The 15,863-nt window shown below is 51.5% G+C and overlaps 1 protein-coding gene across 1 annotated transcript in view; it reads right to left on the bottom strand.

The window, feature by feature from the left end:
• Window positions 1-15,863, bottom strand: part of KIAA1614 — a 52,611-nt gene that overhangs the window by 35,547 nt on the left and 1,201 nt on the right. Inside the window, exons 2-5 of the mRNA XM_084866128.1 lie at window positions 15,586-15,774; window positions 6,748-7,676; window positions 5,999-6,062; window positions 85-240 (exon numbers count right to left, since the gene is read on the bottom strand). Coding sequence (XP_084722254.1) covers window positions 85-240; window positions 5,999-6,062; window positions 6,748-7,676; window positions 15,586-15,647 — 1,211 coding nt within the window. The 5' untranslated portion in view covers window positions 15,648-15,774. The remainder of the gene's footprint in view (window positions 1-84; window positions 241-5,998; window positions 6,063-6,747; window positions 7,677-15,585; window positions 15,775-15,863) is intronic.

Raw genomic sequence — 15,863 nt, 5'->3', positions numbered from 1 at the left:
CACACACACACACGGGAGGAGTGAGCAGAGGCATTTTGGCTAGGCTAGGTCCCATCTCTTTTCCCTGGCCCAGGCCCCACTCACCGGCCACTCTGGTCAATGGGGCCAATGGTGGGTATGATATCATGGCTGGCACGGAGGGGTCGGGTCCTGGCCTTCATGCGGGCGCGCTGCAGCAGGTGCTTGGCTTCCTCGTGCCTGGGGCTCCTCAGCACGGGCTCCGGCTTGGGGCCAAAGGTCCTGCAGGGTGGCGCACAGGCAGGAGCAAGCGGGGGAGGGATTAGAAGAAAATAACACGGATTAGGAGGGCTTTAACAGTATCTAGCACGGCAATGCCAGGAAAACCCTGCATGGGCCTCCTTCCTTGTCCAACTTCCACAGAAGGCGCCCGGCCCTGAGCTACTCTGGACAGGGCTGCAGAGCTGGCCCGCCCTGAGCATCTGCTCGGGGACCAGTGGCCGAGACCCCAGGAGGATCTAGAAAAGTGTGGAGGAGTCTCCAGATTACTTTATTGTTCCTTTCCCGGCAGACAGCAGGAGTTATAATGGCTGGAGGAGGGAGAGAAAAGGGCCTCGGTTGTTGGGTTGGGCCTGTGCCCAGCCAGATGGTCTTTACACGCATCATCTCCCCCTCTCCTTCTGTCTCTTTGCACCCACACATACCCTCTCAAGCTCCCGAGCACACCCTGCGCTCCCCGCACAGGCACAGGGACTCAGGGCTCTGCCCATTGCAGCTTTCCTCCTTGGAGCGATGACATTTTTATAGGTCCCGGTGTTTTTCTGCCTCAGTCCCAAACCAGACCCATCAGGCATCCGTTGAAGGCTGGGAGAAATTAAGCTGGACCCATACCAAGTTGGCAAATGGCTTGATTTTCATAATTATAAGGGTCCTCCTCACCAGCCCTCATCACCGACACATTGTGCTGCCTTCCCAGCCAGTCCAGAGCTGCAGAAAATGACAGCAGCCCTTTTTCAACGCTGCCTTGCAGACAGTGACATACAGCCAGCGCCGGGCTACAGCAGTAACAGCATCCCCACAGCCTCCCCCTGATAAGATGTTTCTCTCCACAGAGTTCATGCGCCCAGCCAGGCTGGCCGGAGGCAGGTGTCCTCTCCATCTGACAGATGGGGGTGTTCCGGAGCAGAGAGGCACATTTGGCACGTTGCTCAAGGTCGAACATCAGTTGAGAGCAGAGCAGACGATAGCCCGCCCCACTGCCTCCAGCATCCTTCCCGTATCCTCTGTCCCCTTTTCTTCCTGGGTCCCAGGGTCAGGCTGAGGATGTTTGTGGCCAGAGTCAGACATGCTCTTTGACGTGACTTCAGTATCCCCCGTGGCTGCCCCGGCCTCACCAGGGAGGCCCACAGGAAGAAGCTCAGGCAGGGAGAGGTTCAGCAGACCTAGATCTCTGCCTGCCCCGTTCCTTCCCACCCGCATGTAACCTGGAGAAATGGGCCTTGGGCTGATAGGGAGAAGGTGCCAAGTAGTTTCCTAGATGACAGGTGACAGATATGTGAGTGGCATAACTCCGACATCCTCTTGGGACATCCTTAGATAAGCTCTGGGCAGTCTAAGATTTTTTTTCTTTTTCTCTATCCCTCTCTTCCTTCCTTCCTTCCTTTTTCTTATTTTTTGTGCCTCACCTTGCTTTGAAGCCCAAGAAAACAAAAAGTGCTGCTGGTATAAAGGCACCATCTGTGCCCATGAACCCTGGCAGGGCCCAGGCACAGTTTTGGAACCAGAAGGGTTGACTAGAGTGATGTGCAAGCGAGTCTCCAGGCCTGCTGCCCTGCGAAGCCTCTTTTGGCAGGAGAGGCCTCCCTCTGCACGGCTTCCCAAGCAGGCGGCTCCTCCAGCACACTGCCGAGAGCAGCTCTGCTCCCTGGGGCTCCTGCTCCGACAGCAGAGATAATGAGGTTACCAGCCCGGAGAGCCGCCCCTGCAGCTGCGGGCCTCTGGCTGCCAGCCTGAAAACTCGGAGCCTTCCGGTGACAGCTGCGGTTCCCTGGCTGTCGGAGGGCATTTGTCACAAGACCCGGTGGGCAGGCAGGAGGGCCCCAGGCAGCTGGCCAGATGCTGCCAAGATCGGCCTTGCCCCGGGTTTCTATTTCCCTTCTGTCCCTCCAATTGGAATGGTTGATTTTTTATTTTTCCCCCCCATTAGCTGCCCTGCTTTGGTTCCTGACACACAAAGCTGTTTTTTCCACTGATTAGAAAAACAGGGCTTTTGGGGCGCCTGGAGGCATCCATGCAGTAACAAACGGAGAAAGGGGGAGAGTGGCAGTCACCTTCACAGATGGCAGCCAAGGTTAGCGGGGGAGGCAATTGCTAGTTATGGTACACCCAGGAGAGGGTAGGCACTGCCCAGCCCTTGGAGGGAAGGTGGTCTTTCTCCCGTGATAGGGGGCAGGCAGTATGGTCCTGAGGGACGGTGGGCCTGCCACAGTCTAACTGCCCACCTCCTTTGGCCGTGTCGTACTGGTCCACTGCCGGGGTGCCAACCCCAGCAGACAGGCAGGTTCAGACTCCTCCATCTGAGGAAGCCTTTCCAGTCTAATCTGACCTTGGCTTCTGCCAAGGGCACACAGCCCTGGAGCCAAACCCTTCCCATCATGGCCTATCACCCACAATCCCAGCTCTCACAATTCTGGGAAGTCTCCTGAAAGGGTTGGGCAGTTAGTACATGGCTAGATAAAGGCAATTCCACCTGAGAACAGATAGCTTTGGCCCCGTTCTTGAAAGCCTGCACATCTGGGCTCATTTGCCCAGGGGGGAGGGCATAGGGGTCAAGTGGCTGAGTACTTTTCCTCCCTGGGCCTCCGTTTCCCCACCTGTAAACAGCAGGCACTTAATAGGGGAGAGGACTCACTACCCTGTGAGTCTGTGAGTGTACCCCAAAGTGGGGTGGGGAGACTTTGACACTCTCTCCCTGTGGGGTTCACACCACAGATGTTTGGCTCCCAAGGAGCAGCAAACCCTACAAAGACAAGTGGAATTCCATGTGAGCATTCTGGCCCTTCCCTTTGCCCCTCCAACCTCCAGGGTCCTAAGCGGCTTCGGCTTCCCGAGGACAAAGGGCAGCCCCCCCCCCCCCCCCCCCCGCTCTCCCCTGACTTTTCCATCCAAGCCAGTTTCGTGTTAAAGGCACACAGGCAGGTGGAGACCTCAAGTTCTCTTTCTGCAGCCGTCATAACCCTGGGTTAAAACAATAAGCTCCAACAAGACTGGGTTTAACCCTTCCATCCCAGGAAGATGATTTAGGGAAATAATTTGGAATGTTAACACCAACTGACATTTCCCAGTTTATAGGGTGAGGCAGGTAGAGAAAACATATAGTGTACAGAATAGATATAAGCTTTCTGCCCAGTATTTGTTCCATTTTTGTACATTATCTAGCCTTTTGGATGACCAAGGATAGAGCACTCCTGCTGTCATATGGTGTGTGGTTTCCTAAGTGAGGGAGGGAAGAGGTAAGGAAGGCTGGGACTTTTTACTCTGGGCTGTGTGCTTCATGAGGCAGGGACCTTATCTTGGTGCCTTCTTCTCCGGGCTGCAGGCTGCTGACAGGCCAGAGCCAAGAGCGGTGGCTCTGGACAGCCTGCCTAGGCTCATATTCTGGACTGCCACTTACCAGCTGTGTCACCCTGACAGGTTACTGAGGGGTGAAGTCTCAGTTTCCCCATCTGCTGACTAAGGGCTCAGTAGTTAAGTGAGACCTGAGTCCCTTTAAGGAGGTTAGCATAGAGCTGTTCACATTTGCTGTGATTATTTTTAAAAAAATATATTTTATTGATTTTGTACAGAGAGGAGGGAGATAGAAACATCGATGAGAGAGTCATCGATCAGCTGCCTCTTGCACACCCCCTACTGGGGATGTGCACGCAACCAAGGTATTAATACATGCCCTTGACTGGAATCGAACCTGGGACCTTTCAGTCCGCAGGCCGACGCTCTATCCATTGAGCCAAACCGGTTTCGGCTGCTGTGATTATTGCTGTTATTAGTAGCACTGCTTGTTTGTTAAATTACTCTCACCCCCCCCCCACGGAGTAAAGAATGCAATCCCTAAAACAGGAACTGAAGTCCCCTGCCAAAGAGACGGCCTGGTAGTCGTCTGTAAGGGAAGTCGTGTTTGGAAGTGACACACCATCTCGAAGCTAGAGGGGGCGAGGTGGTGCTTTTGCTTTAGACTTTCAAAAACCTTTGACAGGGCCTCACAGGAAATCATCTTCCAGAGAGGAGGCTGTTGGGTAGCCGAGGGAACCAGCGGCCTAGACCACAAACAGGAGCTTCTCTCAGCAGAGAAGGAACAGAGGGCATCCTTACGAAGGACTGCTTAGAACATGCTTCATCGAACACCTTGCAAAGGATCTGGGTGGAGCTGCACAGAGTTTTCCTAGGACATCAAAGTGAAGGCTAACACGTTCCCCACTGGGCTGGCCGCCTAGTGTGTGGGGGCAGGTGTCCAAGACACCCCAGGTGGAGGGACAATGGCCTGCTCAGCTCTGGTGGCCAGGAAGGAGGGCTTCCTTTTCCTGAATTTCAGCCTGACTCCCCAACGGTGACTTATTAAATTGGCTTTCTTGAGCCCCTCTATTCATAAAGGTTGGGACCTGAATGAGATTTTAGTGTGAGGTGTGTGTGATGACATGGCATCAAGTCCCAAGTGGCACCAGCTGTGTGGTAGGGCTTCAAGTGTTAAGTTAGCATCCTTCCCTCTCCATCTAGGATTTAGAACACTAGATGCGCCAGGAGCACGGTATTTAAAAACACTGGTGAATGGTTAAGTTACTTTTTCTTTCTAGTTTTGGTCTTGGTGGTTTGGGGAGTGTTAAGAGGGCTTCCCTCTACTTTTCCTTTGGGTCTATATCTGAATCAGTAGGCAGGACGGGGAATGGTGGGGACAAGCAGGGTAGGCAGGGCTCAGCCATTCTTCCTTTCATTCTTGCCTTGGGTGTCCTACAGCCCAGAGAATCCTGGGAGGTACAGGACTGTCGCTTCCCCCATGCTCACCCCCAGGACTCATCATGACCTCCTGATCCTAGGGGCCCAGAAGATCCAGAACCTGACTTTTGAACAAAAATGGCTCCAAACACTGGGCTATATGAAACATGTACCAGGCCAGGGTTGAGGCCAATCTCTGAGCAGACAGCAGTGGGCAGCAGCTCAGACTCACAGATGCCCCCTGAACTCCCACTGTAAGTGAACTCTGACCATCCTTCCCAGTCAGGACACTGCCCACCCCCCTAATCACTTAGTGTGCCCACTTTCCCCAAGACACTGGCAGAGTGGCCAGAGCAAGCTCTGTGGGATAGCAGGGTGAGATTGGAGGAGGAGAGACCCTATACATGACCGGAGCACACCACCTCGACTGGGAAAGGAATTGGGGCAATAAGTGCTTTGCATTTGTACACTTTCCCTAAGGGTTTTTACAACTGCTATTTCCTTTTAGACTCACACAGTACTATGAAATCAACCACACACATACTATTTGTCCCACTTTAAAGATGAAGAAACTGAGGCCAGGCAGGGGAACCGAATCCCACAAAGCAAGATCACGTCGTTTGCAATGTTCTGCATGGTGAGTGGTTTTGCTGAAGTAGCAGGCAGGCCCAGCCTGGGACATGGGGTAACTGGCACCCTCTACTTCACATGTGTCAAACACAAGGCCCGCGGGCCAAATCCAGCCCGCCAGGCCTTGCAATGTGGCCCGCACCGCGCTGTCATCACTGCACTCCGCTGTCAGTTTATGACATTGTCAGTTTATGACTGTTCAGTAAACCATTCGGCCCGCGATTTAGGCTGGATTTTAGATTTTGGCCCCTTCTCTGATTGAGTTCGACACCCCTACCTCGGTCTCAGAGTTGACAATCCATAGTGCCCACTGACCCCTGATCTGCCCTTGTGCTTTCTCAAGGTCTCCTACTCTCCCATTGATAGGTAAATGGAGGGACAATGGTGAGGAGGGAAGGAGAAAGGGTGCACTGTGAGTTCTTACCTGTTCTGGTCTGAGTCCTGCAGGGAGATGCCTGAGTCCCAGTCCATGTCCCCGGGCGGTTGCTCTAGGACCCAGAACAGAAGCAGAGATCAGGGCGGAGCCAGAAACTGGGCTCTCCACTGCCACTTGATGAATGTCCAGGAGAAAAGTGTCTCCAGAAGCCATTTACTTCCCAGATAAACCTGCTCCTCTCCTCTGCCTCTGTCTCCGCCTGAGAGGTGGAGGCATGGCCTGTCACAGTGGCTGTGGTAGGCCCTACCGTGGGCTAAGGGGCCCACCCAGGACCTCTCTCAGGAGTGTATGAGGAGTGAGCTCTTGGAATAGGAAGAAAAGAAGGGACAGAAGTGTCTTCTCAGGCTTGAACACTTGCACAGCCCAGTGGTGCTACTGCCTGAGTTCAGTCCACCTGACAAGATACTTAGCCACTTGGTGGTGAGGGCATCATTGGAGGGAGATGCAAAGAGCCTCTAGAAGAGGTTACTTGCCACAGGAAAGAAGCTATGGTAGCCGCCATCCCCAAGCACAGAGGGTGGCCTCCCATTGGCCTGGGGAGTCATGGGGGTACTCAGCAGATAGGACTGGCTGTGGGGGGAGTGGGTAAACAATCTATGTCAAAGCCAAGAATAAGAGGACATCCTGATGATTCTGGTGACAGGCAGCACTCCTCCCTCTCCTGCCCCAGCTCCTGCTTTTCCTTCTGGACTCCCTTCTGCTGTCCCCACCACCCAGACCTGCAGAGTGAGCCTCACCTGATACAGCTCTGTCCCAGGAGAGAGTCCGAGCTGGGACTCCCACCTTGGGGGGGCCCTGCCCCCCAACAATGAGCATCTCCTGCAGAAGAAGGCGGTTCCTCTCCACCTGTTCAGACAGGGGCAAGGCGCTGTGCCCAGTGCCCAGAGCCCCCAGGTCTCCGGCTCTCCAGAGGCCCCCTAGCAGGCCTGGTCTCGGGACAAAGTCCTCCTCAGAGGTTAGAGACAAGCTGTCCAGGTCTTCCCCTGAATATAGATCATCCTGAAGGGGGCATGACCTTCCTTTCCTCAGGTTGGGCATGTGGGTAATTCTGTCACAAGGTCTAGGGCCCCTAGGTCGTCCTGAAGTGACTCTGTGGATGGAGCTGTCTTGCAAAGAGCTGGAGCCTGGCAGCAGACTCCTCTCATGGTCAGGCAGAGTCCACAGGCTCCTCTCATTGTAGCACTCCAGCCTAGGGGTGGGCGGCCTGGGAGGTCTGGGGCTCCCATTCATGGCAAGTTCCTTCTCATTGGCACTGTTGTCCAGCTGTCCTTCGTTCGGGTTCTGAGCATGGAGAACCACAGCCGTATCCAGCAAGGGAGACCCTGCTGATGGATCTCTGGCTCCACCCCCTTTGACTCGTCGGCATTTGGGTTTCTTGGGGGATGGTCTCTCATGGGTAGTGAGGCAGGGGCTTGCCCCCTGTTTGCCTGCTGTCATCTTTTCCTTCAAGGCCCTGACCTTGGACTCCAGCACGGAGGGTCCTTGGGGCTGTATACCCCATGCCCTGGGAGGGTGGGGGGCCATCTGGCTGGGTGTTCTGTCTTCCTGAGGGCAGGACCAGGGTCTTGGGAGTTGTCCATTATTGAGCTGTGACTCAGTGCCACTTCTCTCCATAGCTGAGGTCACTTCCATGGAGCTGGCTATTCTGCTCTCTATTTTGGATTCTCTGGAAAATAAAATAGACAGAGCTCCTTAGACCCCACACCTGGCTAGCTCCAGCAACTTCCTGGGTCCCCAAAGTGCCTTCATATTGAGCCCTGTCCAGACAAGAATAATCTGGGGGCAGAGCAGGGAATAAATATCCTGTAGATAATGTGAAAGCACTTTGAAAAGCAAAATTCACTGAATGATACAAAAAGATATTATTAAATTTGGGTTTTCTAACTCCGTTTTACAGAGGGGGCACAAACATCAAACAACTAATTCTAAGCCAGATGTGGACCAAAGTGAAAAGCCAGGTCAGATCTCCCAATGCCTGGCTCTTGTTTTCCTGGCAGGTGATCTCAGTGAAGATGTGATATCACACAGGCCCTCGGGATCTGTCTGTTGGGTGGAAGGTGCCCCATGCCTCCACCTCCCCCTCTCCCCACCACCACACACACACACACACACACACACACACACACACACAACACACTCCCTCCCTCCAAACCACAGGACACACCATGGTGCTGTGTTCAAAGGGTGGCCATGATCAGTCACTAGCTCCTACCAGCATCTGCTCCAGGCAGGCCTGCAAGTGCTTTCAAACACACACTCTCTCAAATAATCCTTACATCCTTCAGCCACACAGCATTATGATCCTCACTTTCAGACTGCGAACCTGAGGTACAGCAAGATTATGCCACAGAGGTGCTAAGGGGAAGCCGGTTTGGAATGCAAAGCTTTTTGTTTCAAAGCCATGGCTCTTCCAAAGCACTCAGTGGTCACTTAACCCCGCCCCCCTTATTCTATAATGAGAATGATCCAGACTACGGGCTTCAGTGACTTGCCAGGACAACACAGCTCCTTGGTGGCATAGTTTGCTGTCAGTCTCTTTGTAGGGAATGAAAGTGAGCACAGGATTTTATTCACCAAGTCGTTCTGTGCTCACATACGGGCCATAATGTCTTGATATTTACCCTGCACTCTGAGAAAATGTTCCCTCAACATCATACATCTAGATATGTCCCACTTGAAATAAACGGCATGTATAAAAATCCATATTTACATATATTCCAAATTAGGAGTTAATTATTTACTTCATATATTGACTAAAGAGTCACCATAGAATTATCTTAATTGGTAAGTTCCTCTACTTTTTTATTACAATTTAATTTATACATGTTTCAGGTATGTACACATTTCATAAAGCAAAGTACACACAGTGCAAAATGTCGCACCAGCTTCCAGCCAGTGTAGTTTAAGGACTATCTTTAGAAGGCCGAGATCATCTACTCTACCAGTTAAACTAGGATCTACCAACTTTCTCTTTGCAGCCTAGTCACCGATTTCTCCCTTCTAAGGTTCAATCTAGAGGAAAAGGGATTAGAATATAATGGGAGTCGTTTTGGTTAAATAAAAATAAACTTTCTGACGGTAAACTCTCTAGACCTGTATTCCACAGCTAATCCATCTAGGGAGACCTTCCAGCGGGACATTGTCGGCGGCCTGGGGAGACAGAAGGTGCTGCTGCTTGGAGTGATTCTATGGCCCTAATGCTGCATTTGCTCAAACTCAGAAAGGCTGAAATGAAGATGGACATGGAGGGCAGGCCTCCCCCAACCCTTCCAGCTCCGCGGCTCCGCCACCCCGCCACCCCGCAGCCGGCTGGCTCCTCGCCTCCTCCTCCGTACTCACTGAAGGCCCCCACTGGCAGGTCTGGCCTCTGGCTCCTCCATCCCCTCCATCCTTGGACCAGCGAGCCCTCCTCTGGTCCCCTCTCCTTCCCAGGCCCCGGGGCCAGGCTCCGCTCCCGGCTCCGCAGTCAGCCCTGGGCCCGGGCGGGGTCCAGCTGCGGCCTCCCTCCGGGTCGGAGGAGGGAAGCAGGTCAGGCAGGGATGGCTGTGGCATCGGCTGCTAGTTCGTGGCTGTGCCACGAAGGGGAAAGAAGCCCAGCCTGGCGCCTTCCAGGGCCGGGACAGGGAGAGCGGAGCGGAGCGGAGCAGAGCGGAGCGCAGCCTGGAGGGGAGCGGAAGGGGCTGGAGCAGCGGGCCTGCCCCGCCCGGCCTCGCCCCCTCGGCACCGGCTGCAGCAGCCAGAGCCCCAGAGAGCGAGCGAGCAAGCGTCTCGCAGACGTCAGAGGGGCGGGAGGGCAGGCGAGGCCCCGCTGAGTTCAGGAACCCGCCTGAGCCCCGTGGGACGCAGGGACGCGGGGTGCTTAGCCCGACTGACCCCTCGTGGCCAGGGGCGGACCCCGGGGCAGCTGTGGGCAGCGCAGCTGTGGGATGAGGCTCAACGGGAGCAAAAGCTAAGAAAACAATACGTTCTTCCCGAGCTTCTTCGTGGGAATGCGTGTAACTCTACACCCCAGGCTGCCAGTGAGGCTCCGCTATCCGGGTGAAGCTAAGGAATGCCCTTTGTTTAGACAGCTTTTCCAGGGGAGTCAGTCCGGAGCCCTCTGCCACCGGACGTCCCCGTCAGCGCGGGGCACCATTTTCTTCGAGGTCAAGGTCATTAATTTCTGTTTTGCAGAGGTGTGAGGGTCACCGGAGTAGAGGTGGGTTCCCTCATCCTGTCTTGCCAAAGGGAGAGCCTGGTGCCTGCGTTGCCAGCCCCCTGGGGTAGGCGCCTGGGGGTGGGGGTGGGGGGACCCCTGAAGACACCGCGTCACTTTTTCCAGACCTAGAAGCAGCAGTTAAAGAGCTTCACCTGCATCTGTGGCCCAAGCCAACCGGAGCTTTCTTTCTCACTACCCAGAGGGAGGTGCCGGAGCCTTGCCTATTTCCAAACCTGTTTTCTCACAAAGGATGGGAAACAAGAGAGTTAGGGCCGGGGAAAGTCCGGAAATCTCTACAGAGGGAAAGTGCCCATTCATCTTTCCTGCAGCTAGCAAGCTTCTCTCTTCTGTTTGCATATGTGCGCTACAGTCACCACCTAGATGACAGGCATAGCAACAGTAAGGACCACACCATGAGGGTTTGGTGGCGGATAGAGGTCCTTTCCAGAGGCCTCTTTAGTGAGGAATTCCCCTGCGGAAGGAGGGGCATGTGGGCAGGGCCAAAGCGCCCAGTCCTGAGAGCAACTCTCTGGGAAGCTGTGGTAGAACAGCCTTGAGCTAATTTAGGAACCAGGGCAGCCCCTCTGAAATACAGAAGAGGCCCAAGGTCCCACAGCTCTCGTGACAGGTGGTTTCCAGAGTCTGGGCCCAGTGCTCTTGCAGTTAGCTCCCTTCCCCCTGCATAGTACTAGAGCAAGTGGTTTCTCCAACAGGGCACACTGATCTTTAGTACTGACCACCTCATGATAGGGTACCATTTAGGACAGCATACTGTGCACCTGCATCGGGCTAAGCACACTGCATTCCTTATCTCATAGGGCAACCTTAAAAGATGGGTACTGGGTATTATCTCCTTTCTGCAGATGGGGAAAGTGAGTTACTAGCTCTGTGACCTTAGGTGGTTTTCCAAGGTCACAGAGCTAGTAAGTGGCAGGCCTTCTGGAGTACGAGGCCCTCACATCACACTGTATGTGCTGCCAGTATTCTGCACATTCAGCATGGAAAGCTTTAGTTTAAAAAAAAAAAATCAAAAAAATTTCGGAAGTACTATAATAGTCAAAATATGCAGCCCAGCCATAATGGCCTTTACTTTCTGTGGCCTTTCTGCCTTCCTTATTCATGCCATTCAAGGTGAAATCATCTCTTGGGACTTGCTCAGGGCCACACAGCAAGTAGAGAAGAATCTGAACTAATCCTGTCCAGCTCCAAGATCTTTTTCCTTGCTTCCCTTTGTCAGAGGCATCTCAGGACTCAAATTCTTGGAGGAAACTTCTCCATGACTCCTGTCCCCACCCCTCCCCCAGAAGTTAATGATCTCTAAGGCAAGTTTCTAAAAGTTCCAGCAGAGGCTTAATGTTTAAAAGAAACTTGCCCCCCCAACCTTCTGAGATGCAAATAAATACCTTCAGTTAACTTATTAAATTTATTTTACTTTTAATATAGAGGGAACAGGGAGTCACATCTATACAGAGGCTTTAAAATATCACATATTTAAAAGCACCAATAAGCAAATCCTCTGAATGTGATCAAATTACCGAGACATGTGAATCTGAGGTACTTCTCATTCATTTGGTTTGGTTCAGTAAATATCTGTTGAGCTCCTATTATGTGCCAGGCACTAGGGAGACAAAATATAATACCATAAAGCCTGACCTTGAGACATTTCTGGTCAAGTGGGGCGTGGAAGGGGCAGGTCATAAGCTTTCTGTATAAGAGCTTCCATTGAGGGTGGCGCAGGGTAGCGGAATTGGTGGGTTCACAGGAACACACTGAGGTGTGTGTTGGGTGGGAGGGGATGTCACAGAGAGCTAGGTCTTGTAGAATCAGCAGGAATTAGCCAGACAGAGGGTGGGTGGAAGGCATTTCAGGTGGAGAGACTAACATAAACACAAGCATTGAGGTGTGAAACTGCCTGGCTTCAGTATTACTACCTGTAAAAGTGAAACTGGGAAAGGCCAGGGAGAGCTGAAGCTGCAGCATAGGGTGGTTTAGGGCCTCTGAGGCTAGGAGAGGAATTTACACTCTGCCCTGTGAAGTGGAAATCTCTTAAAGGTGGTCTACACTGGGCCTACCCCCTTTAGCATAGCATGTTTCTGGGCTGGGGAACTACCTTATATCCTTATGCATCAGACTCATTTCATTACCAGCTTTTGGAGAGAAATCTAGGAAGAACACAAAAACATGGTAAGTAGCAATCACATAGCCCTCTTCCTCCATTTGAACAACTAGGGAAGCCCACCTTCCATTCAGCCTGGATAAAAACTCAAGCCTCACTCTTCCTCATGCTCTCAACACTCAACAGTCTGAATGAAGAGCCATGTGGAATGTGGAAACTGGGTTCCACTTAGGATGAAGGTATAGGTGAGAACAGTCCTTCAAGGTCACACTTGGGGGGCAAGTCGGATGGGAGAGACACCTCTGCCATTCCCCTGCTGTACTGCCTGATGAAGCTTGTCCAACTGGAAACCTGAATTTTCTGGTTGCTCCTTTCTTGGCCATGGGGAAACAATCATATGATCTACAAAGTATAATGACTTTATGTACCTTTAAAATAACTATATATCATAATTACACTCATTTTAAATAATTATACATTATAGAACTTATAGACCATTGTTAAATGAATGTGGTCATGCAAAGCATTCTTATTCAGTCCCTAATTTTGGTAGGACCACCCTGAGGTTTCATCAGTCTCTACTTCTGTGTGCATTGTTGAATTTTGTTAGCTACATTTTAGCTTCCATTGAAATCATTGTAATTTTTAAAAAATATATGTTTTTATTGATTTTTTAGAGACAAAAGAGGAGGGATGGAGAAATAGAAACATAGATGAAAAATGTCAACCTGCTGCCTCCCGCATGCTCCCTACTGGGGACAGAGCCCACAACCAGGGCTTGTGCCCTGATAGGGAATCGAATCGTGATTTCCTGTTCATGGGTCAATGCTCAACCACTGAGCCACACTGGCTGGGTGAAGTCATTTTTAATCGAACAGTTGGTATGAGGACTATATTAATATATTTTTCCATAGTTCATGTGTCTTAAGCAAATCATTAATATAATACCAAGCACTTTCTGTTTTTTCTTGAGATCAAAAATTGTCACAAACATGACTTTAGGGTACAGTCACCCTTCAATATCTTTCTCCCTGAATCAGTTCTCATTTTGTGGATGAGGAAATTGACTTGGCCAAGATACAATGATTAGAGATAGGTCAAAGTCAGGTGTCCTGTTGATAGCCTCCCACATGGCAGGCATGGAGTAGGAGGGACAGTACTAAAATATTTCCCCAATCTCAATCATTATGATTAGGATTATGAACTGAAAAGCTGCAGTTTGGGACCAAATGTTTAGGAAAAGTCAGGGTGGATACAGGGTGAGTAGGCATCATCAAAGGCAGTTAAGTCTGGAGGCCATATCTCCAGGGAAGGTCCCTGTCCCATCCTAGTGGGCTCTCTGCTCTCAGGCTTTCCCTTGGAGAGCAGTGCAGGCTGACCCTGACCAGGTAAGAACCCCATTTCTGTTCTACCAAAATTAGGGACTGAATAAGAATGCTTTGCATAACCACATTCATTTAACAATGGTCTGTAAGTTTTATAAATGTATAATTATTTAAAATGAGTATAATTATGATATATAGTTATTTTAAAGGTACATAAAGTCATTATACTTTGTAGATTATATGATTGTTTGCTATGAAAAACCCAAACATTTAATTTGGTTGAGTTCTGGGTATAAGCTTGATCAAGTGAGAGACTGGTAACGAGGACAGTGGAAATGCATTTTACTTGTTAAAGAAACTCTCTAAGGAGGTTTTCACTCAGGATGAAAGTGCTGGGATCCTGGGTTGTGAACATGCCTTCTCATAGCTCTCCCCTCCTACATCTGCAGGGACAGAGGTTAAACACTGCCATCTGCCTCACACTGTCCTTCTTTCTGTGAAAGGCAGACACCAGCATGTGCGTTAGAGCAGCAGTTCCTATTCTTTAATGCCCCCAACAACCCTGCAAGTCAGATTTTGCAGAGGAAGAAGCTAAGTAAGACTCAAGAAGGCCTAGGAAACTGCCCACAGTTACAAGGCTGGTGAGTGACCCAGCCCCCAGCCCTGCTCCAGGCCTAGCAACCACATTTCTGGCTGAGTTATAGCAGGGAGACCGCGGCTCTCAGGTGGGTGCCCTCTAGGAATGCTTCCCTCTCAAGTCAGAGCCTCTCCAACCCCACTAATGCCCAAAGGGAAACAAGGCTTGCACCTGGGGGGGTGAGGGGGTGAGGTAGGGTGGATGTGAGTGCCACCTCAGGCATGGAGGACAGCTGCGCTCTCTCTCTCTCTTTCTCTCTCTCTCTCTCTCCTTTCTCTCTCTCTCTCTCTCTCTCTCTCTCTCTCTCTCTCTCTCTCTCTCTCTCTCTCTCTTTCTCTCTCTTTCTCACATACACACATACTTTTGGTGGCAGGCAGGCAGGAAGGGAGGAAGGCCTAACCATGTGAGTGGAGGTCTAACCTGGCCAAGTGGAATGGATCAGTGTTGGATGGGGGAAGGTCTCCCCAGAACCTCAGAAGCTGCTTTGGGCAGAGGGGAAAGACAGCACATCTTGGCCAACTGCAAGGTGGTGCTATTGCCTTGGAAAGCCCAAGCTCTTCATTTTCTATCTTTTTTTGTGTCCTTTCTCTGGACTGACTCTGGAAAGGGAGTCCAGTGTCAGTTTATCTTGCTGTCGGCAGCCTTTGAGCACTGCCTCAAGCAAGTGGGGAAGTCAGCCTGGAGCCCTGCAGACTCCTCGCTTCTGGCTGGGGATGAGCTTGACAAGGTCTGAAGAGCAGTTGCATCCTCTTTCTCCCTAGAGACATCGTTCCAGGCCACAGTGGGGACAGACACCTGAGAGCTCTCACCAGCAGTCCCCAGCTAGCTTACACCACGAGATGCAGGTTTGTAGGGACACCAAGGTGGCCAGTCTCTGGATCCAGGGGAGGTTAGTGTGTTCCCTATGTGGAAGCTGCCCTCAGGCTTTCCCGCTGCAGACTAGCTCCTCAGGTCGACCACTCTCTGGGGCCTTCCAGAGCAAAACCCTCTCTAAACACCAGGCTGTGCAATGCCTTTTCCTGTGGGGGTTCCAGCCTCCCTGTTCCCTCCTGGTCCCCACCACCAGGAGGCTTTGCTGAGGACACAGATGAACCTCAGAAGCAGCCTCTCTAAGCAGAATTCCTTCCACTTCTGCAGTGCATGGAAAGTTTTTTCCTGGATTAAATTAAGGTACATGATGGGCAAGGTATGGAGGGAAAGATACAATTTGAAAAGCCCAGGATTAGACTCTGGCAGCTGGTATTCAGCTCTGGGTAGGCTCCATCTACTTATGGGACCAAGTGCTGGTCAGTTCCTCACCTGGAAATGCTGGACTGGACTAACAGGTCCCAAAATAAATTCCTCAGAACCTCAGGGTCCATGACGAATTAATAGGTCTCCTATGAAAAAGAGAATTCAGGTCCAGAAAGTTTGGGCAGATAATGTATGTCATCTTGTCCTCCTGGCAGATCTTTAGGCTCAAGGACATTTCAAAGGTTCATGGAAGTCCTGAAGTGAAAACAAGATAAAACGAACCCAGTTTGCTTTTGTTTAACCCTGCCTTTCTCAGAGGTAACTGGCCACAGAGGCCGTTTCTC

This window comes from Pipistrellus hanaki (assembly GCF_964339955.1).
Source record: "Pipistrellus hanaki genome assembly, chromosome: 18".
Lineage (NCBI taxonomy): Eukaryota > Metazoa > Chordata > Mammalia > Chiroptera > Vespertilionidae > Pipistrellus > Pipistrellus hanaki.
This window is presented reverse-complemented; position numbering and strand designations above follow the sequence as displayed.